Source organism: Erythrolamprus reginae, chromosome 2 (assembly GCF_031021105.1).
Source record: "Erythrolamprus reginae isolate rEryReg1 chromosome 2, rEryReg1.hap1, whole genome shotgun sequence".
Taxonomy (NCBI): Eukaryota; Metazoa; Chordata; class Lepidosauria; order Squamata; family Dipsadidae; genus Erythrolamprus; species Erythrolamprus reginae.
This window is the reverse complement of record NC_091951.1, coordinates 151,294,727-151,319,995: the sequence shown is the minus strand read 5'-3', so window position 1 is coordinate 151,319,995 and position 25,269 is coordinate 151,294,727. Positions and strand designations below refer to the sequence as shown.

General features: G+C 43.1%; 1 protein-coding gene across 2 annotated transcripts; it reads left to right on the top strand.

Annotated features, from left to right (window-relative positions):
• Positions 1–835: 835 nt before the first annotated feature.
• On the top strand, positions 836–17,407 carry TSEN54 (tRNA splicing endonuclease subunit 54). Of its 2 annotated transcripts, XM_070739927.1 has the most exons (11): positions 836–941; positions 2,767–2,931; positions 5,842–5,905; positions 6,487–6,570; positions 9,099–9,197; positions 10,559–10,611; positions 10,888–10,983; positions 12,206–12,822; positions 12,969–13,029; positions 15,476–15,592; positions 16,386–17,407. In XM_070739927.1, the coding sequence occupies exons 1-11, from the start codon at positions 898–900 to the stop codon at positions 16,534–16,536; spliced, it is 1,551 nt and encodes a 516-aa protein (XP_070596028.1). In that variant the 5' UTR covers positions 836–897; the 3' UTR covers positions 16,537–17,407. The 2 variants fall into 2 exon arrangements, with proteins under 2 accessions (XP_070596028.1, XP_070596029.1); XM_070739928.1 differs by lacking the exon at positions 10,888–10,983.
• Positions 17,408–25,269: the final 7,862 nt, after the last annotated feature.

Below are 25,269 nucleotides of genomic sequence, written 5' to 3'. Positions count from 1 at the left end.
AATGTGCCCCAGGGTTTCGTAAATATAAAAAATGTGCCGCGGCTCAAAAAAGGTTGAAAATCACTGTACTAGTGGTTAAGCCACCAAGCTGGAAACCGGAAATGGAGTTCTAATCCTGCCTTAGGCATGAAAGCCATCTAGGTGACTTTGAGCCACTCACTCACTTTTAGTCCAATTTACCTCATAGGATTGTTGTTGGGGAAAACAGGAGGAGGAAGGAGTATTATGTATGTTTGCTGCCTTGAGTTATTTATAAAAATAAAAAAATATAAAATGCTGAAGATTTTTTAATTTTAAAAATGTTTTATGGAATACGTTTCCAATGTATTCAATGTACATTTTCAATAGAATTTTAAAAAGTTACACATTTTGAATTAAGGAATAATAAAGAAAAGTAATAAAAAGCAAAAAAGAAATACAGAAAAAGATTCTAAAGCATATTTTTATTTTCACGACAGATATGTTTTACCTTTTCTCTTTCTAATGTGACATGATTTTTTCATAAGCTATCTATTCTAGCCTCAAAATCATAATTCACAAATTCGTTTTTTTTCTTTTTCCAGCTCTAGTTATTAATAAGAGTCTTTTAATTCTCATGCCAATTAAAAGAGACTAGGCCAAGGGTCGGCAACCTTAAAAAAATCAAAGAGCCATTTAGACCCGTTTCCCAGAGGGGGAAGGGGAATTCCACCTGAAGCAGACTTTGCATTATAAACGTAGTTAATCCCGTTGATAGTTGCCCCGTCGGCTTGCTTCCCTGAGACAACGCATTGTTTCTAACCGCGCCGAGCTTTCCGTCATTTTGAGCCGCGGGCCTCGGAAGGTGATTCATAGGGCACTAGGACCCAGCGGGAAGAGCGGAAGTTCGAAGAAGTGGCTACGAACTGCCGCCTAAGCATGGAGGCCGAAGAAGGACCTCCGGTCGGACGTCGCTTACTCAGGTATCTACGAGGGAGGGAGGGAGGAACAGTGCGGGGAATGAGGGAGATTAAAGGAGCCGCCTCCTTCCCGGGGGGGGGGGGAGGGCAGGAATGGGTGGTTGGAGAGAAGGCCGGAAGTGTTGGAGGCATGGGAGTTATTTGTCTCCCTCTTACGCCTTTTGCCACGCGCGGGCTCGTCCCCGGGCCGGTCTGACACTCTTGCCAGCCAGGAATTTTGCTCCAGGAAGCCTCCCTTGCACACGCGATGCAAGAGCAGTGGTTTCGACCAGGCAGGGAGGACATAAGAGGCTACGTTCTCACGACAAACCTTTTCAGTGGGTCGTGCGCACCCATTGCTCAACTGCTCATCTGCCCTCCCTAGCAATGACTTCAATTGTATTAGAGCCAGTTTCCTTTTTTTCTTAAGCAGAAATAACATTTTTCGAGGAACTGCAGTAGTCTGGCTTTCGCGGGGCCGCTTCTACAGAGATTGAAAGGGGAGAGAAGAGGATAAAATATTGCAGGCAGAGAGAGGTCTACAATAGACAGATTAGCAGATAATCTCTGGAGCTAAAAGAGCAAAGCAGAAGCCTACATGTATGTAGTATATACGCTAAAAATGGGAAAAAATGAGGAAAAAAACATCACAACAAAGAATAAAAAGGATATCTAATTTATTGCATGATCACCTCTTTCTCTCTGGCCTGTAGTGAAATGAATTAAATTAAAACTATTTTTAAAAGTAAGTGATTATTAAGGAAGGTAAATATAGGTGGTCCTCAATTTACAACAATTTGATCAGTGACCATTCAAACTCAACATCATTGAAAAAAGGGACATGACTATTTTTCACACTTACAACCAATGTAGCACTCCCATGGTCATGTGGTTTACATTTGGTTGCTTAACATGTAACTTACATTTATGATAGTTGTAGGTTCCCACAGTCCTGTGATCCCCTTTTGTGATCACCTGAAAAGCAAAGTCAATCGGGAAATCAGATTCAGTTAACAACTGTATTACTAATTTCACAACTGCATTGATTCACTTAATATATGTGGCAAAACTCCCATAACAATTTTTTTACTTAACATTAATTTTGGGCTCAATTGTTCATAGTTTGAGGCAGTGTCTCCCAACCTTGGGAACCTGAAGATATTTGGACTTCAACTCCCAGAATTCCCCAGCCAGCACTCGCTGGCTGGGGAATTCTGGGAGTTGAAGTCCAAATAACTTCAAGTTCCCAAGGTTGGAAAACACTGGTTTGAGGGTTACCTGTTCAAAAAAACAGTTTGAGGAATTCCGAAGGTATTTCACTGAAATAAGAAAAACAGCCATGTAGTATGGGCATTTTGGCAAAAACAGTGGGTACACATGCAGACTATACGATGGTGTAGGGTCCTTCAGTGATTCTCCTTGAAAAGGACAAAAAAATTTAAGCTTTTAATTTTAGAGAAAATATTAGAAGTGTGTATACCAGCATTTTTCTACATTGACAAGTTTAAGAATAATGATTAGGTAAGTCTGGAAGTTGAAGTCCACACGTTTTAAAGTTGCCAAGATGAAGAAGCACTGGTTGTACACTTACAACGTAAAAATAAACTATCTTCATACTAAAACTGAGGGTTATTTGGGGAAGTTGAATAGAAGGATATTTAGGAAGAGTAAAAAGAAGTGGGTCATAGCAGTTGCTGGAATTGATAGGAAATAGTACTGGCTAAATAAACTTGTGATCTGATCTGCCACCGTTTGCCATATTTGGAGGAATCCATCATGGATAAGTTGAATATTTAAATGATTATTCTTACCTTCCTTCCCTCCTAATTCCTCCCCACCACCAATGAAGCCCAGCAGAACTGCTGGCAGCTCGAACACGTGATCACAAGATCCCCCAACGCTCACTTGGTCAGAAAGATTTCATTCCTGATGGAACAGAAGAACAAGAATCAAAGCTGCATCAATGTCGGAAAGAGCACTGGCCACTTTTGGAGGAAGAGCGTATTGTACGGTTGTATGTATGAATTACACCTAGAACTAAAGTTCTGATCTATCAGTTAATTTAAAAGGTTCTGTCTAGTATATTTTTAGCTTTTCCAGTTTTATACAATAGAATAGAATAGAATTTTATTGGTCAAGTGTGATTGGGAACACAAGGGATTTGTCTTGGTGCATATGACCATTTAGGTCTTGAGATATAGAAACATAGAAACATAGAAGTCTGACGGCAGAAAAAGACCTCATGGTCCATCTAGTCTGCCCTTATACTATTTTCTGTATTTTATCTTAGGATGGATATGTGTTTATCCCAGGCATGTTTAAATTCAGTTACTGTGGATTTATCTACCACGTCTGCTGGAAGTTTGTTCCAAGGATCTACTACCCTTTCAGTAAAATAATATTTTCTCATGTTGCTTTTGATCTTTCCCCCAACTAACTTCAGATTGTGTCCCCTTGTTCTTGTGTTCACTTTCCTATTAAAAACACTTCCCTCCTGGACCTTATTTAACCCTTTAATATATTTAAATGTTTTGATCATGTCCCCCCTTTTCCTTCTGTGATATGATAGAATCTAGAAATTTGAAGGTCTCTACTTTTGATACTGTGTTGTTTAGTATTGTAAGAGGTTTCTCCTAAAGTCTACCACCATTTCTATAGTTTTGAGTGTATTCAGTTCCAGATTGTTCCGGTCGAACTACAAGGTTAGTTGTTCAACCTCCGATCTGTATGCGGATTCATCATTGTCTCGAATGAGGTCGATCACTGTTGTGTCATTCATGAACTTTAGTAGTTTAACAGATGGATTGTTAGTGATGCAGTCATTGGTATATAGAGAGAAGTGAGAGAATGTACAGCCTTGGGGAGGGGGGGGCTTGTGCTAATTGGACAGATAACTGATGTGATTCTACTTAGCTTCACCTGCTGCTTCCTGTCGATTAGGAAGCTTGTGATCCATTTAAAAGTGTGTTAAGGTACCTCTAGCTGGTTCAGCTTAGTTAGAAGAGTATCTGGAATGATGGTATTGAATGCCGAGCTAAAGTCCACAAAGAGGACCCTTGTGTAGTTCTTGGGAGATTCAAGATGTTATAGGATGTAGTGCAGAGCCATATTAACAGCATCATCTGTCGATCTATTTGCTCAGTATGCAAATTGCAGGGGGTCTAACAGTGATGGTTTTCAAGTGGGGCAGCACTAGCTGTTCAAAGGTTTTCATAACTACACATGTTAGAGCAACTGGTCTGTAATCATTCAGTTCCAAGGGATTCTGTTAACAGGTAAAGGAAAAACTTTTCCTGATCCAGCAAACCGGAGAGTTTCAGGCAGTTCTCAAATACACAGTTCTTAGTTGAATAACTGAGAAGATAGTTGAGTTACAATTTGAGGTACATCTAGAATCTGGACACATTTGAGTCAGGTTTTTAAATTGAAATATGGCACTGACTGCTTTTGTTATCTTGTTGGATGATCTACATAAAAAGAGGGAAGAGGAATGCTGGTTATATTATATTATTGACCATAGTATCCTTTGCCCTTTTCAAAAAGTTCTTGTACTGGTTGGGATGAGATGCTTTTTCAGTGTGGTCACCTTTGAATGAAAGTCCTCTTACCAGCTCCTAATAGCAGACAATCTCATGCCTCCACTTCCTCTCTATATGACATTTGCTGTCACTTTTCCTCCTACACCCCTCTCCACTCTGTCTTAGCATTTGCTCTTGTAAGCCAAGGGCCTGAGGTGGAGAGATGCTGCCTCTGGGCATCATCAGCACATCCTTGAAAACACCAGGGGGTAGGTCAATTATCACAGGCAGCTGCAACACTGGCTTAGATGCTTGTGAGCAAAGTGAATGTATGAGGGATGTGGAGGTGGGAAGCATTTCTGCCTGGATACATTTTCCAAAGCACAGAAAGCAACCCCGACTTCACTCTCTCACAATAGGTCAACATATTTTTCAGAGTATAAAATGCACCTTAGTTTTGGAGGAGGAGAATAGGGAAAAAATAATCTGCATACCAGGTATTCATCTGGCTAGTCTTTAGTCTGGTCAGCTTCACTACATTCAATTGGCTGGATTTGAGCCCATGTGCTTACTTTTGATACCCTTAACAGTTTCTAAAACAGTTCACTTCTCTCTCTCTTCAGAGAGAGAAACAATGAGAAAATCAGGCAAAGGGACTATTGCTTCTCTAGCAAAGCACAGAAGATTGCTTCATACATTAGCACTTGTTAGGGCTGAAAAAAGGTTCAGCTGATTGTCAGAGGGAGCAGCAATGAAAGAAGCAGGCAAAGGGGAGATCGATCTATCTATCTATCTATCTATCTATCTATCTATCTATCTATCTATCTATCTATTTGTTAATGCCGCCCTTCTCCTTAGACTCAGGGTGGCTTACAACATCCTAGCAATAGCACTTTAAAAATATTTTTTATTAATTTTTAAAATATAAGACAGGACAAGACATACAACATTTAATACAAAAAGGAGCTACAATTGCTCCGCTCAGTATAGAAGTCTTCTTAATACAGAAAGAAAAACTAATTCTAGTTTAGATCAATACAGAAAAGTCAACTTATCAATAAAATATCTCTATATAATATATGCTAACATAAAAATCTTAACTTTTCAATACTTTCCAGTTATATAATTAAAATTAAAATACTTAAAATCAATTTGAAATAAAATAAACTTATCTATCAAATATTGCTATGTAATATATTCAATCTAGTAAATTTAACTATTTAATACTTTGTTTTGATATCTTTATAAATCTTTTTTTGTGTTCCACCAGTTGTAAACCTTCTGCCAAGTTTTATAAAATTCTGTTTCAGCTTGGTTATTTAACAGTCGCATCATCTTAACCCCTTTTCATTGCAAAATATATTGGAGAATGAACAAATATTCTTCTTTTTAAATTTCTTTTATAGGGGAAGTTTGGTGAAGGCTGAGTGGAAGCCCCAGGAAAGTATTGTGGAACTGAAATCCCCTGCAGTAAGTTTTAGTACTGTATCTTTTATGATGTCATCCTACCAGTTTCTATCTCAGAGCAATACATACCAGTAGCCTGAGGCTTTTTTTCAGATCAGAGCCAGCTATAGTAGGGTTGATTTCAGTTTTCATATGATGACATCGCCATTGAATAATGTGTGCCCTCTCTCTTTTATCAAATTGCTCAGAATACCATAAAACTGTATTTGTAGTGTTTGGCTTGTTTTTTCTTGTTTCGAAAATTAAGACAGCAAGGTTATTGCCTCACCTCCAATAATTCAATCCATGAACTTTGGAGAACTGGACATCAGGCTAACTTCCTCCACACGCATACAATAGGCTGCATTGAGAAAACAAGAATTCTGGGGTTTTATGTTTCCTAATTGTAATTCAAGCCTTTGGCACAAGGATGAAATTCCCTTCTTCAGTACAATCTTAATTCAGTAAGAGATGCACCAGCTGAATCATGAAGTGAAAGACTCCTAGAATGCTCCAAAATCCTGGGACTTATTTTGTTCTGTTCGAAATGTTAATAGAGGTTGAGATTAATCTCCTAAATTAACATTGTTTGTTGTTGCCATCAGGGGAAGTTCTGGCACACCATGGGTTTTACGCAGCGTGGAAAGCAGTGCCTACTTCCAGAAGAAGCCTTGTATCTGCTAGAATGCGTAAGTAAATCACATCCACAAGCTTATGTAGTGGTTTCGTGTAGCTAAGCATCTCCCCTGTTCTGTTGTCTTGATACACAGTTCCAAATGTTGCCACAGAATAATCATGTAAATTAAGAAAGAAAGTCGCCTAACTACAGTGATACCTCGTCTTACGAACTTAATTGGTTACGGGAGGAGTTTCGTAAGGTGAAAAGTTCGTAAGAGGAAACAATGTTTTCCATAGGAAACAATGTAAAATCAATTAATGTGTGCAAGCAAAAAAAAAAAAATCGCAAAAACGGTGCTCCATTGGGTGCTGCCGCCTGGCTATCACCTTCCAAAAAAGCCGGGGGGCTTCTCGGCGTTCTCCCGAACACCAAACCCGAAAGCCAGGAAGGACGTTTCCATGACATCAAAACTCCGCCCATGGAATTCCATATTGGGATTCCCCACCTCCGTTTGAGCCTTCCGACCGGCCGACAGCTCCGCGGCTCTTTTGCAAAGGAGATAGCCGGGTAGTGGCGCTTCTCGGCGGCCTCCTGAACCCAAACCCGAACCCGAACTTTTGCTGAACTTCCGGGTTCAGCGTTCGTAAGGTGAAAAAAGTTCGTAAGAAGAGGCAAAAATTTTCCAAACTCCAGGTTCGTATCTCGAAAAGTTCGTATGATGAGGGGTTCGTATCACGAGGTACTGCTGTATTTGGAAAACAGGATTAGGAGGTGGGTATGCTAGAGTGACTAGAGCCTTATAATACTTTTTCAAGAGTTAAGGAAGAAATCTGTTTAGGGGAGTAGGCTCTTTGTCTTAATCTTGTACTAAGGGGAACAACTGAAAGGAGAGACTAACCACACTGCTAAGAGTGGTTGCAATCTCCATAGGATTGAGAATCCTGCACAATCAGGATTACACAGAAGATATTCTGAATAAATGCCACATCTTCATGTCAAACCTTTCTTATGAGCATGCATGCTGGGATGAGCGGACTCTCAGGAAATGTTCCCATCTCCCATTCCCCGATATTGCAGCACTAGTTTCTTCTGTTTGAAAGCACATCTGTTTGAAACATATAGATGCACATGACTTTATAAATACCAGTGTCCAGTTCTTGGAATTGGCTATCGTCAGGACTGTTGCAGTATTCTCATTGCGGGTGTTTTATTTACAGAATTTGCCCCCAAGTGGCCCATTCTGTGGGTCCGTGTGATCGTTCTATAAGCCATATTGTACTATGTGATCGTTCTACAAGGCGTTTTGTACTGTGTGATCATTCTATAAGGTGTATTGTACTGTAAAACCAATTCTTGTATCTTGAGATGACAGGTTAGCCTGTCAGGTTAACCACTCATTCAGCAATTGTTCAAAGCACTGAACAAGTGATACTTAACAGCCAACCCTCAAAGTTGTGGCTGTCATAGCACCCATGTAACTCCCCCCAGAGATTAGAATTGCCCCCACCCTCCTCGCCTTTCGGAAGCTTCTTAAAACCCACCTCTGCTGTCAGGCATGGGGGAACTGAGATATTCTTTCCCCCTAGGCCTTTACAATTTATGCTTGGTATGTTTGTATGTATGTTTGGTTTTATAATAAGGGTTTTTTTTTAAAGTTGTTTTAGTATTGGATTGTTATATGCTGTTTTTTATCACTGTTGTTAGCCGCCCGAGTCTACGGAGAGGGGCGGCATACAAATCCAATCAATCAATCAATCAATAAATAAATAAGTAATCACATGATTGCAATTCAGGCACATGATAACTGGCTCACATGTGCGATGGTTGCAACATCCCATGGTCATGTGATCACTATTTGCAACCTTGCCTGCTGGCTTTCTACAAGTCAAGTCAATTTGGAACCGAGGGAATGTTTGAAAGTTGTTCCCATTGTCTTTTCTCTCGAGAAGGCTTGCTTCCCCACCTAGCTATATTTGCACTGCAGCACATCTACCCACTTGGCCTCACTTGCCTACAGCAGTGTTTCCCAACCTTGGCAACTTGAAGATATTTGGACTTCAACTCCCAGAATTCCCCAGCCAGCGAATGCTGGCTGGGGAATTCTGGGAGTTGAAGTCCAGATATCTTGAAGTTGCTAAGGTTGGGAAACACTGGCCTACAGCACCGACACCCTGTCCATTTGCATGGCATCAGTCTCATCTGCCTGCTGCATAGCTTGCCAGCCACCTAAGAAAGGGCTTGTCACGATCAGGAATTGCAACTTCCAGCTGTCTCCCTCATTCAGTTTGTTTGATGGAATTTGCAATCGTGTGAAATCCTCCATTAACCTGCAATCCTCATTTAACAACATGAATGGGGGCTGCTGGGATTGCCATCACTAAACGATGCTGTCACGTTAATCACACTTTATAATTACTTAGGGATAGAAATCACAACCTCAATTACCATTGTTACATGAGGAGGATCCCTGCAGACATTCAGTTGACATGTGTAGCTCTTGGTGTAGTTTTTCAGACCCCAGGGAATATATGAGGCAATCACCACAATGGTAGGTTTGCAGAGTTCCTGAACATTGATTTTGTTTTTCTCCCCTTACAGGGATCCCTTCAATTATTCTACAAAGATCTACCTTTGTCAGTCCAGGAAGCTTATGAGGAACTGCTGTCTCCAAAGTCGGTCAGCCTACTAAGATACCAGGTGCATTTCAAAATTTGGAGTTTAACGTCTACGGAAGTAAAACTTGGCAATTTCAAAGCAGCATTAAATTTTAAAGCAGGCAGTTCTGCTGTAATTATATTATCACAATTGGTGAAAGGGCATGTGAGGATATTCCATTGAAGTTTGAGGTTAACCGCTTATACAATGATTAATTTATTTTCACAATGACAATACTACTGTGCGGTATGATATCTTGATGATATTCCCTAAAAAGTAAGAGTAGACTAAAAAGAGTAGACTGAAAAGGGGAAAAAGTTTCTAGTCCTGTCTTTGAAGCATCAATAATGGGCACTTGCTTATATACAAGTTCCAGTTCAATCTAAATATTGCTAAATGGCCTGAACAAATACAGTATTAGGCCCAAGAATTCAAGCAAGCGTCCTTAGCGTTACCAGTTTGCCTAAGGATTTGATGGTTGAATGAAAAAATAATTAGTTAATAATAGTTAGTTAATAATTACTTAATAATTAGTTAATAATTTAATAATTTAGAACATAATACTTTTTCATACCTCCATTGATGCAAATTCTAAATTGTACCTTTTGTAATATCTGATTATTATATAATTGTTTTTATTTTTAGAGTTTTATTTTTAAATTGACAGGTACCCATTGAAACATTTCTATGGTATTTTTACGTTTATTCAGCTGAGACTTCAATGTTGATTAGACTCCTTAGAGCCCATGGGGTACAAAATCTCATTAGTTAAAATTGTGGTCTTCTCTGGGTTGATGGAAAAAAAGACAATATTTGTTGTGCTCAAATGAAAAGAGCTATCATTATTAAATTTTAAAAATGATGCAGCATGTTAACTACCCCTATACCGTTTGTTACTTTGGGGTTTCATCACTTTTGTATTACAATGTTACATGTTTACTTGGAATTTTAAAAAGTAATAGTTTCCCTCGAATGGGGCTTAACTCCTAGTAACCACATGGATATGCCTATATTTTTTTGGCAACCTTATGGAAATAGTTTGCCACAGCTGCCTTCTGGTGTGGATCTTGCAGCCCTAATTTTCTGTGCTTTGTGAAGGCTGCGAATCAGTTAAAACTGATTTTGTGCCATTGATTTTAATGTATACAAGGTTTTGTTTGCATGACAAATGGCAATTTAAATGCCACTTGGATATAGATACTGTATATCTTTTTGACAACTGGGAGCATCTACAAATCGTCCTGTATGTATATATGGGAGACATTGTATGTGTGTACCACCTACCAATAGAAAGGTGGCTTTCATTCACATACAGTTCAGAAAAAGAATTTGATAACTGAATTGAAAAAAGAATGTAGAGTCCTTTCTCATGTGAACTGCTTACATTTCATCCCTATTGTAAGGTATATAGCCACTTGAAGCGACTGGGTTACATCGTTTTGAGATTCCATTCCAGGTAATTGTTTGACAATTATTTTCCCTCTCTCCTGTGTGTGCATTCATTATGCATCTTTTAAACTTTGCACGGTTTCTCCCTCTTCTCCCCTCCCAATATCCCTATTTGCCGGGATGATAGTATTTCTCTTCTGGCCTTTTGCTTCTCTGTTTGATTTTAACTGAGCAGGTGGTTTAATCAGTGAAGAAAAAGAAGGAAAAGTTTGCTTTTCTGTTGCTGTCTCTGAACAGATTGTTTTGATCTTTTTTTGGGTGGGGGCAAATCTCTCTTTTACAGCACTGTTCCAACACCTTACGAGAGGCAGCTGAATCTGGATAGCCACTACCAAGGCAGGGAGAGAAGCAGCCACAAGAGGAAATGCTCCAGCCCGGGGTAAAAGCATGTGGGCAGTGGGAGTGATGGCCATGACAAGTTAGCCCCAGGTGGGCATGGAATTGAGCACTGAGAAATGCATCTGTTTTGTTCTTGTCTTCATATTTGTCTTTTGATCTACATGGAGAACAAGTAGCTCTCCAGTTATTGCTGAACATAATTTGTAGGAGCCCAAGCCAACATGGCCGATAGTGTGATGTTACAAGCAGGGGTGGGCTGCTGCCCGGGCGGGGGGGAACGTAGTGGGGTAGCGAAAATGGAGCTCCACCCCAGAGCACCCAATTTGCACTGAACGATGTTGAAAGAAAATGCAGGGCATCCTGCATAAGCCACACCCATAGTGTGGTAGTAAAAATTTTGGTAGCCCTTCACTGTATACAAGTGCTTCCACTACAGTCAGTCTTTAACTTACAACTCATTGCTAAGAAACCATTTGAGGTTACGATGGACCTCTTTTAAGGGGTACTTTTGTTCTGAATGTTAAGTTCCAACAATTGTGCCTCTCTTGTGATCACATGACCGCACTTCAGGTTAAGAGGTGCCTTGTACTGTTAAGAAGTTAAACTGTTAATAATATTTCATTAAACTCGCATGCTGTTTCGCATTGGTTTACAACAATCAAACAAAAGCTGTCACTTTTAAACCCCCAGTTTGATCTAGCAACTAAAGAGTGAGTTTGAGTATTTTAAATGTCTTAGAGGTTTCTTAGTGGATTGAATTATTGGTTGAAAAAATAATTGAAAGTGAATGCGGTATAATTACTTGCATCCTTTTGAACAAGAGTGTTTATGAATAATGGGTTTGAATAATTCTGGGAGAGTAACAGATAATTTGGAGGACAGAAGGAAAAGGGGGACATGATCGAAACATTTAAATATGTTAAAGGTTAAATAAGGTTCAGGAGGGAAGTGTTTTTAATAGGAAAGTGAACACAAGAACAAGGGGACACAATCTGAAGTTAGTTGGGGGAAAGATCAAAAGCAACGTGAGAAAATATTGTTTCACTGAAAGAGTAGTAGATCCTTGGAACAAACTTCCAGCAGACGTGGTTGGTAAATCCACAGTAACTGAATTTAAACATGCCTGGGATAAACATATATCCATTGTAAGATAAAATACAGGAAATAGTATAAGGGCAGACTAGATGGACCATGAGGTCTTTTTCTGCCGTCAGTCTTCTATGTTTCTATGCCCATGTTTTTATCCTCTTCTCTTCAATAAGATTGCCAGAGAAGAAACCCAAATTATCTGAGAAATCCCAAGAACAGTCACCTAAGAAGACTAATATCCACCATGATAATTCCAGTTCTAATGCATCCGATAGTTCGCCCAAAGCAACCATGAAGACACCAGATCCAAAAATTGCAGATATTGCATTGGTCCCATCTTCAAGTGTCACGAGAGACTGCAGTGAATTGCCCACCTGTTCTCAAGACTACAAAGAGACATGTAGGAAGACCTCTGGGGAAAGCCGTGTCAGTGCACCCAGGTGGAATTTCGCCTCCATTGATTTTCCCAACATGGGTGCTGATTGCCCTCAAGTCTTCCTGCCAGAGCCTGATAAGAAGCTCCTCCCAGAGAATGTAACAGCACGGGCAATTGATGCAAGCCATTGGCGCAGGCGGCTCAATCAGAAACACGAACGGTTGACCCGCAAGGAACAGGAGCAGCTGAAGTGGGAGAGCAGATACAGAATCAGTGTCAATGAGGATGCTGAAGTCCGGCGTTGCACCACCTGGCAAGAGTACAAGGCACTTTTGAGAGAGAGGAGTGGTCAGGAGGATCTCGGCATACAGTCAATCGCCCCACTTGTGAAACCAAGCCAGGGACTTTCCACAGGTATTGTGGCTTCTGAAAAAGAGAGAAAGGATACACACGGTCTTGTTTAAGGTGATGGGTATTTCTGAATGCCAGAATATTCTGAATGTTGAGGCATGTTTTGTGAAGGACCTAATCCAAATTTCTCCTCTTTCCTTCCCTTCCAGATGACATCCTTCAACAGATCAGTGTTTTCCAACCCTCACACTTATTGGAGGAAGCATTTCAGTAAGTATCAAACCAGAAAAAGAGCTAAATGCCTTTAATCTGTCCCAGTAATTGTAGGTATGAGCAGCAGTCATATTGAGCAGGATGCAGAACCTGTAGCCCTCTGCAACAGCCTACTAGCTGGAGCTCTGGCAGTTCAGGTTTAACAACCTTTGGAGGGTCATAGGTTCTTCTCATATAGCATATGTTCCTGGGGATGTTTACTTCCAAGCGTTACAAGTCATTAGTTTACACTTGGAAAACATTCTGGAACTAGTGGTTCTGCCCCTTTAAGTGTGTGGCATCTCCGTAATTCATTAGTCCTTCGGGATTGGGCGGCATAGAAGTTCAATTAAATAAATAAGTAAATAAGTAAGCAAGTAGGCAAACAAACAAATAAATAAAAGCATTTTTCAAGGTTGCACAGAATCACAAAAAATCCACCTGCTTTAATAAGAGTAGCAGCAATATGCTGTGTTCATGTGTGATCCAAAGGACTTCTTCCAAATCATTTTCCCAGCATGCATCGCACTACAAATTGTATTGTATGTCAGAGGCATGACTTGAAAGGCCAGCACCTAACCTTTAGTCCCCTAAGCCTCTGTCCAGTGCAAATAACTCCATCCAGTTTTGAAGGTGTTTCATGCATTGCACCACAATACGTGTCTCTTATTTTGTAAAGTGTTAATTGTTTATATTGCAATTCTTTTAACCAAATGCCAATAAAAGTAAATAAGTGTCAGATTCAGTAGGCATTTTCTGCTGGTTTTAAGGATAGCTGTCCAAACTTGGTATTCTCCAGGTATGTTGGACTAGAATTGTCCCCAAGCTAATAAGGAACTAGGTGAAGTTGTTGTTGTTGTTGTTGTTGTTGTTATTATTATTATTTATTAGATTTGTATGCCGCCTCTCTCTGAAGACTCGGAGCGGAAGTTGAGGAAGTCTGCTTTAATTTTTTTCAGCATGTAATATTTTCTAGGAAATACTCTTGCCCTTAGGCTAAAAATTATGAAGATAACAATGATAGAATGTTAAAATTTATCTGAGTTTTGGTTTTCTCTTAATGCAAATGCTTTCCTGTTTAAGGAGGCAGTTTGGTCTTCACTGTAATTACTGTAATTATATGCCTGGGAAGTGAAGTTGAGGTTAATGCTACATTAGTCATTCAATGTACTATTGGCTATCTGCCTTTTTTTTTTTTTGGACACTAGAACAAGCTCATGGGATCCTCTGTATTGAAAACATTCAAGGATTTTCTGGAAAAGGGATATAATTTTTTCCACCATCCGCTCCCACTGCTTGTTATTTAATTCGACTCTTAAGAAACCATTTTAAAATTTAATCCTGAGTCAGATATGCCATCCTGCAACTTCCTTTCCTTCCTTGACATGATCACGTCCAGTGTGGATTGTCCAACTGCCTTCAAGAATCATGTTTTAATGGATGAAGACTTAAAGTAAAATTTTGGGAAATCTGTCAGCTATGGCAGTTGGTTTATTATCGTCAATTTTTATGCTGCCTCAGTAAGTGACTTTAGACAGCTTGCATTGTAGAGTAAAACATCTGGTAAATAACTACTCAAAACAAAGCAAACAAAACTGAAAGAATACATTATTATTATTTATTTGTTTGTTTGTTTGTTTGTTTGTTTATTTATTTATTTATTTATTTATTTATTTATTTATTTATTTATTTATTTATTTATTAGATTTGTATACCGCCCCTCTCCGTAGACTCGGGGCGGCTCACAACAGTGATAAAAACAATACATAATGACAAATCTAATAATTAGTATCTAAAATAACAATAGTACATTTAAAAAGTCTAAAAATCAAGGAACCCCAATATAAAAAACATACATACAATCATATCATGCATAAAAACTACATAGGCAGGGGGAGATGTCTCAGTTCCCCCATGCCTGATGGCAGAGGTGGGTTTTAAGGAGCTTACGAAAGGCAAGGAGAGTGGGGGCAGTTCTAATCTCTGGAGGGAGCTGATTCCAGAGGGTCGGAGCCACCACAAAGAAGGCTCTTCTCCTGGGTCCCGCCAGACGATATTGTTTAGTCGACAGGACCCGGAGAAGACCAACTCTGTGGGACCTAACCGGCCACTGGCAAAGGGAGGCAGCAAGCACCTTCATCCAAGCCAGTCCTTAAAAAAGGATGTTTACAGGGTTGAATCAGTAATAGAAAGTGAATTATTTGGGGAAATTCTGGTGAGGATTTCTCAGTATAAAAGAATAGCTTACAACCTATGCTGTAGTTTTCACATCCTTTCCGGCTTAAATAGAGAGACTTTGTGCCTCCAGCTTTCAGCATTAACTGTTTGGGGTTGCCGAAGGGTAGGGAGGAAGGTTAATTATAATTCCTGCTAAGATTTGCTGTACCTGATTTTTTTCCCCCTTCCCCTTCTTTGGCACATCAGAGAATGGCCAAATTTTTGTATTAATGATTAACTTCCACAGATTACAGAATGATTCATCAGAGCTAAAAATAGATTTTGATGTGTATCCTGCCGACGGTGCTTCAACTTTTAAAAAGAATGATCCTGGGAAGCCTTATGTCCGGATGTGCGTTCGGAGGTAATAAGATTACAAGTCCGCTATAGATTTTGCTCATGTTTCTCCGTACCAGCAGTCATGTGGGTTGCTCGCTGTCCAATCTGTATAGGACCGATCCTAGTCTTTAAAAAGCCTGCTGGATCCGTCCCTTCCCCAGAATTCGCTCGGTCCTGCAATTTGGCAGGACATGTGGCGGCTCGCTCCCCTCAATAACATCTTCCCTGTTCGTTCCTTCTTCAATTCAGCTAAGTAAAATTTACAATTGGCTTTACTAAAGATCCAGCAGGCTTTTTAAAGACTAGGCTCGGTCCTATACGGATTGGACAGTGAGCAACCCACATGACTGCTGTACCCGCTCAGCGTACGAGAAGAGGCGTTCAGGTAAGCAATCAACGCCTAGTTTACATGGCTTGTCTGGTTTGGTTTGATGGAAAAGAGAAAGAAAGAGATAACAGTTGCCCTGTTTGTGATGAACCTGTTGTGATAGATGGCTGTCCAATCAGAGGACTTCAGATCCCAGTTCACCCTGAAACTAAATCCTCCAGTTATTGGATCTAACAATACTGGCTGTTATTGGAGTTCTTGCTTTTACCAGTTGTGTATTTACTAAATGTTTTTATTTGTTTTGGTCTATGACTGTAATAATAAATTTGAATTTGAATACTGAAGCTCTTTTTTTAAAAAAATAAATAGTTCTCTGTTATATGTTCTGTCTCTTGCCCTATATACAGTAATACTTTTTATGATGTGACTCTTTAAAATTATTATCAAATAGGGGGGGAAAGTTGAGTTATTTTTCTTTTCTTTTTTTCAGTTTTGATGAGCAGGTCCCATCCCTGAAGATTGTCAAGCAGCTGTCTTATCAAAGTGGAGATGTTCCAGTGGTGTTTGCTCTAGTTGACAATGGAAACCTCACTTTCTTCTCTTTTAAGGAGTTCAAATTGCCAATTGATATTTATCCCTGATACATCACTTGGAAAAGCTGTGTTATAAATGGGTGTATTGAAATAAAAGATAACTTAGGGTTTGACGTTCAGTAGGGTATTGCTCGGAGTTCTGATTAACTACTGTGCTGCTAGGACACATATTCTATATAGCAAGAGCCTAAAAAGAAAGAACCATTCCAACAAAACCTCTTCTGCTTAGAAACACTTATTTTATTCTTTTAACCCACAAGTTCTCTGTTTTTAGTCTGCTATTATGTAAAGTAGCATTTCTGCCAATCTGGAACAGTTCACGAATTTGAGCCTAGGCAGGGTCCCAAAATAAATTTCAGCATCAGCTGAATGTAAAAGTTGGAAGCTACTTTCATGAATCATCAAATACCAAAGACAAAAATATATATTTTTTCTTAGTAATCTTCAGTTCCAGACCCAAACATGGAACATATGAGAATAGCTGGGTATATAGATCATTTGTTACTTTTTCTACAAGAAATATTGGAGGCCAGAATCCGTGGAATTATATCAACACTTAATTTCTATTTGCAGATCTAAAAGATTTATCTAATTTGTTTAGGATTTAGTTAGTGGAAGGCCACGATTTTTGCTTTTTAGCATCCCTTCTACATGCAATTTAAAAGGATTTATATCAGTAAGTTTATTTTGCATTCCTGGTTGCTATGTTTTTCTCCCCTGCAGATCCTGATATTTTCTCCATACCTGCCTGCCAAGGGAGTTGAACTTTGCACTGTTACTAGGAAAAAAGGAACTGAATATTTCCTTGTGTAAGAATTTTTCATAAGAATTTTTACGTAGAAATGGGAGAATTTCTTTTTTCATTTTCAATTATTTCAGTTTGGAAACAAAAGCAATAAAATTATTTCCGTTAACAGAATTTCATGTAACATCTTTTCTTGGAAAAATGATGTATGCAATACTGTATATACATAGAAATGTATATTTGTAAATATTTATAGTGGTTATAATCTCTCCCAGTCCCAGATGAGCAACAAATATGAAGATTTTTAAAATGCCTATCACCAAAGAGCAAAACTATTCAGATCAGCACCCATAAGTGTCAACTGGAACCAAACACTCATTGAAACAGGTTTTTGAGCTGTTTCTGAAAAATTAGAGTTGCGCAGGCTTCTGGGAAGGAGGGTATTTTTCAGTGGGTGGGGGTTATTAGAGAAGAATCATATATAGTGTATTTGTTTTAGCAGACCCTCTGGATCAAACACCTGAACTCTGGCAATGTGTTGTGAGATGTATTTTAAGTTCTGCAGTGTAGGCCTTTAAATAAAACAACCAGCATTTTGAATTTCAATGGAAATCTTGGGTGAGCGATGCAATGAATTTAATATACCGTAACTATAATTCTACACTGCTGGAATTGTCTCACTAAAGTCCACTTTTTGCTTTATATACCAGCCAGAGATGTTGTGTCTTCTTCAAAGGAAGTTCCATGCAGAATTGAAATTACAGTCACCCAGTTGGATGGTGATCAGAGCATGGGTTACTGATATGGGGCATATATCCACGTTTCGGCCGGCCATGAAGGACGTCTCTGTAACGTCAAAGCTCCGCCCATGGAATTCCCTATTGGGATTCCCCACCTCCATTTGAGCCACCCAACCGGCCGACAGCTCCGCGGCTCTTTTGCAAAGCTGACAGCCGGGCGGCGGGGCTTCTCGGCATTCTCCTGAACCCGAACACCGAACCCAAACTTTTGCCGAACTTCCGGGTTCGGCGTTCGGGAGAACGCTAAGAAGCCCCCTGGCTATTTCAAAAGGTGGCACCTGGGTGGCGGGGCTTCTTGGCGGCCTCCCGAATGCCGAACCCGGAAGTTCGGCAAAAGTTTGGGTTTGGCGTTCGGGTTCGGGAGGACGCTGAGAAGCCTCCCGGCTGTTTCAAAAGGCGACAGCCGGGCGGCGGCGCCCAGCAGAGCACCATTTTTGCGTGGTTTTTTTCTTGCACGCATTAACTGATTTTACATTGTTTTCTATGGGAAACATTGTTTCTTCTTACGAACTTTTCGCCTTACGAACCTCCTCCGGGAACCAATTAAGTTCATAAGACGAGGTATTACTTTATTTGTCAAAGACAAAATGCCCCCATATCACTCAAGTATTAGGGGCCTTCTGAATGCATTTGTACGAGTTTGAAGGACTAGAAGAAAGCTTTCATACATGCAACTCTCAGTGGATTGTCTGCTACATAAAAGGGATCTATAGCAACATCAGCTCATGTCTCGTGGAAGCCAAAATATCCGTTCAAAGGCTTGTCTTCTATAAACAGTTGCACTCTGACATTCTGCAAGAATGTCATTTGGACGGTGTGGACTGGAAATAGAATTCAGGTTGCCTTCATGTATAATTGCTCCAGATTTGAGAATGCCTATCTGTCTGTTTGTTGTATTTATATGCTGCTTACTCCAAAACGGACTTACGGTACTTAGAGCTAATTAGATCTAGCAGATGAAATAGATATTTGGATACTCCTGATTTGTAGAGACAGTGTTTAAGTTTTGAAAGGTTGTAATTGTGCGTGTGTGTACTCATTCACCAGAAGTAGAGAGCGCAAATTATTTACCTCAACTTTTCACTTTTACATAAGAGTAGGGCCCTATGAGAGGTGGAGGCACTAGGCCTGCCTTAGAAACCTTTTCGTTTAGCTCCAATTAACTTACATGTGAAGAGGAATAGAAGAGACTACTTTTTTCTACACATTTAATTGTTTTCCAGCCTACTTTGCTTTTGTATTCAGTCTTGAATTAGATTCTGTGTACAGTGAACCCCCGAGTTTCGCGTCCTCAAGTATCGCGAAAGGGCTATTTCGCGAGTTTTCAACCCGGAAGTAAACTCCACCATCTGCGCATGCGTGCCCTTCCACGCATGCGTAGATGGTGGAGTTTCCCCGCCGGGCAGAGGCTTCCCTGGGTCTTCCCCCTCTTTCTCTATGTTGCTTCTTCCTCTCTCACACTCTCTTCCTCCCTCTCTCATCTTTCTTTCCTTCTCTCTCTTTCCCTATCTCTCCCCCTCTTGCTCTCGAGCGGCCGCCTAGCAGCTGATCTGCTCGGCAGCGCAGCAGCAGCGAGGAGCCGAAGATCTTCGGCTCCTCGCTGGTGCTGCGCTGCCGAGCAGATCAGCTGCTAGGCGGACGAAGGAACCTTACCTGGGTCTTCCCCGCCCGGATCTTCGGCTCCTCGCTGCAGCCGCGCGCCCCTCGCCTTCGCCTCACCTGGCGGGCGAAGGAGGGCGCAGCTCCGGCCGCTCGCCTCGGAGCCGGTCTGCCTCACTGGCCGCTTGCAGCTGAGCCTCGGCAGAAGGCGAGGGGCGTGCGGGGAGCTGCCTGAAAGGAGGCGGGCGACGGAGGGCGCAGCTCCGGCCGCTCGCCTTGGAGCCGGTCGGCCGTGCGCCCCTTGCCTTCGCCTCGCCGCTGCACCCTCCTTCCCCCGCCCTTTTTGACTGCCCATCTGCCCCACGGCCTCTCCCCCCCTTCAAAACAAAAAAACCCCCCGCTGAGCCGGAGGGAACTCCTGACGTTCGGGCAGCAAAAAGAAGCGCAGGGCAGCCCCCGCTGAAAGCGCGCAGAGCCGGTGACACACAGGAGCGGGAGAACCGCACGCGCGCACACACACACCGGAGAGCCACGGGAGAGAGCCCCGTTTCCTCAGAGCGGCGTTGCCTTCAGCGCCGCATCACCCGGCAAGGTTCTTCCCAAAGCCGCCGAAAGGGGGAAAAAACAGCCCCCCAAAACCCCGGGCCGCCTTGGCATCGCCACCCAGCCGGCCGCGCACGGACCCTCCCTTCAGTCCTCGCCCGAGAGAGCCACGAACGGTACTCCCGGCGAAGGGTGGCGGTTTTTCCAGTCCGCGGCAATTCCCCTCAGCACGCTGCCGGATCCAGCGGGGGAGGGGGGGAAGCGAAGGCGCAGCGATGGGCAAGGGCTGCCAGTGAGCCTTCTCCGTCCCTTTCCTGCTGCACCGGTCTGGGGCCAAGTGGGCGGGGGGCGGCCGGGACCTCGCCTGTCTCCGCCGCCCGCATCGCCCCTCCGGCGGGCCGGCCTCCCCCGCCCGCCTCTGCTGCAGCCGCCACCGCCTCCCCGACTGGCACAAAAGGGCCCCGCCCGCCCCGCCCCGAAGCTTACCTTGCGGCGGGATTCCCTCCCCCCGCAGCCAAAACTAAAAGCCTGTCTCTTTTTTTTCTTGCGGCGAGCCCAAGCCGTTTCTCTCTCGACTGCAGCCGAGCTTCCCTCGGCCCCCCTTTGGCCTCGTCGCCTCCTCCTCGCCTGCCTTTCCTCGCCAAGCGCACGAAAAAAAAGAGAGAAGGCTTCTACCAGAAGCCGGGTGATGGCGGAGGAGCTCCGAAAGCTGGCTAGCGGCTTTTCCCCCGCAAGAGATCCTTCATGCCCCTGCCCGCCGTCCCCGGCTTCTGGTAGAAGCCTTCTCTCTTTTTTTTCGTGCGCTTGGCGAGGAAAGGCAGGCGGGGAGGAGGCGACGGGGCCAAAGGGGGCCGAGGGAAGCTCGGCTGCGGTCGAGAGAGGAACGGCTTGGGCTCGCCGCAAGAAAAAAAAGAGACAGGCTTTGAGTTTTGGCTGCGGGGGGAGGGAGTTAGGAAAGTCCTACTTCTCTCCCCGCAGCTAAAAACTCAAAGCCTGTCTCCTGCCGCCCGGTTTAGCCAGGACACGAGCGGCGAAGTGACACCCCCCACCCCAGCACTTTGAATCCTGCCGCAAGGTAAACTTTGGGGTGGGGCGGGCGGGGCCCTTTTGTGGCAGTCGGGGAGGCGGCGGTGGCTGCAGCAGAGGCGGGCGGGGGAGGCCGGCCCGTCGGAGGGGCGATGCGGGCGGCGGAGACAGGCGAGGTCCCGGCCGCCCCCCGCCCGCTTGACCCCGCGGGGCTGAAGGGAGCCGGGCGGGGGAGGGCGGGGGCTACTCGGTTCTTCCTCAGCCGGGGGTAGCCGGAGCGCCGGCCAGGCGGGGGCGGGCGAGGCGTGGCGGGGGCTGCGGGGCGTGCCGGGCTCCAAGTTGCCGCGCTGCCTTTGTAAACCTGCCCGAACGAGGGAGGCGAGGGAGCCCCTTTGTTGGCCGGCGGCCTGGCCGGCCCTTGGCGCGCGGTGCCCGCGGGGACTGCTGCGGCGGGGACTGCCCACTGCCTTCGCCCAGACCAGAGAGGCGTCGCTCGGCTGGGCTGGCGGATCCGCGGAGGCGTCGCCGAGGCCGGGCTGAGCGGCGCTGTGTTGGGAGCCCGTGCCGTGGGAGCGGGCAGCTCGGCCTCGCTGCGGCGGTGACGGCGGCTTTGCGGGTCCTCGCTGGCGGCCTTTTCCCTCCTCCCGCCGGGCGGAGGAGGCTGCGGGGCTTTCTAAAGGGAGGAAGAACTTGCTATCGAGCCTGCTAATGAAATCCAACCGGCGGAGGGTCTGAAATTCCACCCGAGGGGAAATGGGGGAAAAAAGCCCAGCCGGGAGCGTGGCGCCAGGCATTGTTCTCCGGACCCCGCCCGCAGCCTGGAGAGGGAAAGGGCCGCCATGGGTTGGATTTCATTAGCAGGCTTGGGAAGCGGAGCTGGCAACGGCGGGTGAAGGGCGGGCGGCGGTGGAAGTAAAAACACCATCTGCGCATGCGCGGATGGTGTTTTTACTTCCGCACCGCTACTTCGCGAAAAATCGATCATCGCTTGGGGTCCTGGAACGGAACCCTCGCGATGATCGAGGGTTCACTGTATACCTATCTGCCTTAGTGAAAGAAACAAGAGAAAAGAAGAGGAGGGTGGGTTTCTGAACAAATGCTTCATAGTCTTGCATCGCGATCCATAAATTGTTGCACGCTTCTCTCTGAATAAAAAGAATGTGGATTGAAAGATAAAGTAAATTTGTCAGATGTTAGCAAAAATCAAATCCTTACATGTGGCTGAAAAGCATCTTGACTATAGTTTAAACCAGGGGTCCCCAAACTTTTTACACGGGGCCAGTTCACTGTCCCTCAGACTGTTGGAGGGCCGGACTATAAAAAAGAAACTATGAACAAATCCCTATGCACACTGCACATACCTTATTTTAAAGTAAAAAACAAAATGGGAATGTACTATTTAGAGGGGGGGGGAGTCTGAAATTCTTATATGTTTATGTTTTGTTTTTAATTTTCTTTTGTTAACATCTGATTGTAGGTTTTCTTGGCTTATAGAAAAATGTATAAAGAAAGAAGGAAGCACTTTGGCATAATGGTTAATAAGTTAGAATATAATTGGTGTACTTTTTGACGGAACATTAAGGAGGGAATTTAATTAAAAGAAAATGAATGTAAATGGATGACAACTTTTTTGATGATTGATATTATTAAAATACCGCATTTTATTCATAGATTAGATGGAACACTGTGTTGTGTCACTCACCCACGGGCCGGATAAATGGTCTCAGCGGGCCACATGCGACCCGCGGGCCGTAGTTTGGGGACCGCTGGTTTAAACCAACCAAGCTGGCTGAGAAATCCTGAGAGATGAGGTCCACTCCACACAGCTTCAAGTTGCCATTGCTAAAGTTGAAAAATATTTGTTTAAATTGCACTAAGATGTTTTGGTGTATGTAGGGACGTATATAACTATAATAAGTAGAAGGAAGAAGATTGTGTAGCTGTAGGGTGAGTTAATTAACATGCTGGAATAAAATGTGGTTGGCTAGATTACAGCTCAGGATACGATATTGCACAAACTGAGCCAGTATAGTTAGTTGCCATGAGTCACGTGAATCTAGGCAAGGAGTTAATTCAGTACAGGTAGTCTTCGACTTACAACACTTCATTTAGTGACCATTCAAAGTTACAGTGGCATTGAAAAATGGGATTTACGACCATTTTTCACATTTACAGCCATTGTGACATCCTCGTGGTCATGTGGTCAGAGGTCAGATGCTTGGCAATTGACTCATGATAGGTGCAGTGTCCTGAAGTCATGTAACCACCCTTTGCAACCTTCTGGCACACTCAATGACGAAGCCAAATTTACTTAACAACCATGTTACTAATTTAACCACCACATTGATTCACAGAACAACTATGGCAAGAAAGATTGTAAAGTGATAAAAAAACTCACTTAACAACCTAATGCCTTCCAGCTGGGTCGGAGAACATCCAGCTGGAGATACCTCCATATTTTTTGGTGTATAAGATGCATTTCCCCACCCCAAAGTGGGTGGAAATGCCTGTGTCTTTTAGAGCAAATGTTGCTGCAGCCCCACCTACCCGCCGGCTCCTGCCTCACAACAATTTACCTGGTTGCAGCAAATAGCAAGTAGCCTGGTCAGCTTCAGCACAGTCTGATTTAGCATGAGCAGCTGATTGGTGGTGGGATCAACCTCTCAGAATATCAGCTGTTCCAGGCTTCAGGGATCACAGCCGCTAGTCGCTGTCCATCGCCATCTCCGAATGCCTCATTTTCGACCTCTGTGGGTCCCGTTTTCGGCCTCCACCCTCTGTTTTCAGCCATGTGTCCCATTTTTGGCCTCCACAAGCCTCATTTTTGGTTTCCCTGCATCCTGTTTTCAGCCTGTTCCAGGTAGTGGGGATAGGTGGCGGGGGCAATTCCTACCCTGAGCAGGCCATAGATGGGATGCGCGGAGGCCAAAAATGGGGCACATGGCGACTGAAAATAAGATGGAGGCAAAAAAAAGGGGGCATGCAGAGGTGACAATAGGCAGCAGCGATGGGTGTGACAGCAGTGGCCATCCCTGCAGCCTGAAACAGCTGATCGGTAGTATTCAGAGAGGCCGATCCAACTGTCAATCAGCTGCTTGTGCTAAATCAGGCTGGGTTGAAGCTAACCAGGCTGTTTGCTGTAATAAGACAAATTGCTGGGAGGCAGAGGCAGCTTTCCCCCCCCTTGTTTTATTCCCCAAAATCTAGGTGCATCTTATAGTCTGAAAAAGTATATATAGTATTTTTATGGGTGGCATCATGATGTGCTAAAAAACACAAAGACCAAAAGGGGAAATGATTAACTTGCATCAAATGTCTGTAGCCCTTTTTAGGTATGTAATTTTATACATTCAGACAGTCCTCAACTTATGACCAGTTACTTACTGTTAGTTCTGATGGAGTTAACGGGGACTACAACTCAGATTCTGACAGTCGCCCCTGCAGTCACATGATCACACTTTTGGCATTTGGCAACTGGGATGCATTTACGGCCATTTGCAGTATCCCATAGCCAGTTGATTGATATCAGTTTTAATGAAAACCAACTGTGGTCATAGCACACTATTTGTTTGCTTAACAACTGTTCTGATCTCCGGCTAAGGCCACTGTTAATTGGAATAAAGGCTTGCTAAATGCAGAGATTTGTAAAAACAAAATATCTTTATTTTTCTTCCTTCTGTTACAAACTGCATCATCTTGGCATGCAGGCTCTCTTATCTCAGTCTTTAGTAGTCAAGGCAACATCAAAATCATCAAAGCATTCCACAAGTCATTCTAAGATTTATGGATAGGCAGTGTTAGCCCAGGGTAATAAAAACTGCAATTAAAAGCACATTAGGAGTCGCTGAAAGACACATCCATATTTCTTTATAGCACATTGAGAACTCCACCTTTCTCTTCCACTGACACCCGGATATGACGAATTAATTGCTTAATTAATTAACCTGTTCCTCTCCTTAATATTTCTTCCCTGACACTTGCTCCCTTCGTCTCTGCAAGCGTCTGAAAGAAGGATTTACCCATCTAATATCTGTTTCTCCTTCACTTGAATCTGAACTCATAGAAACG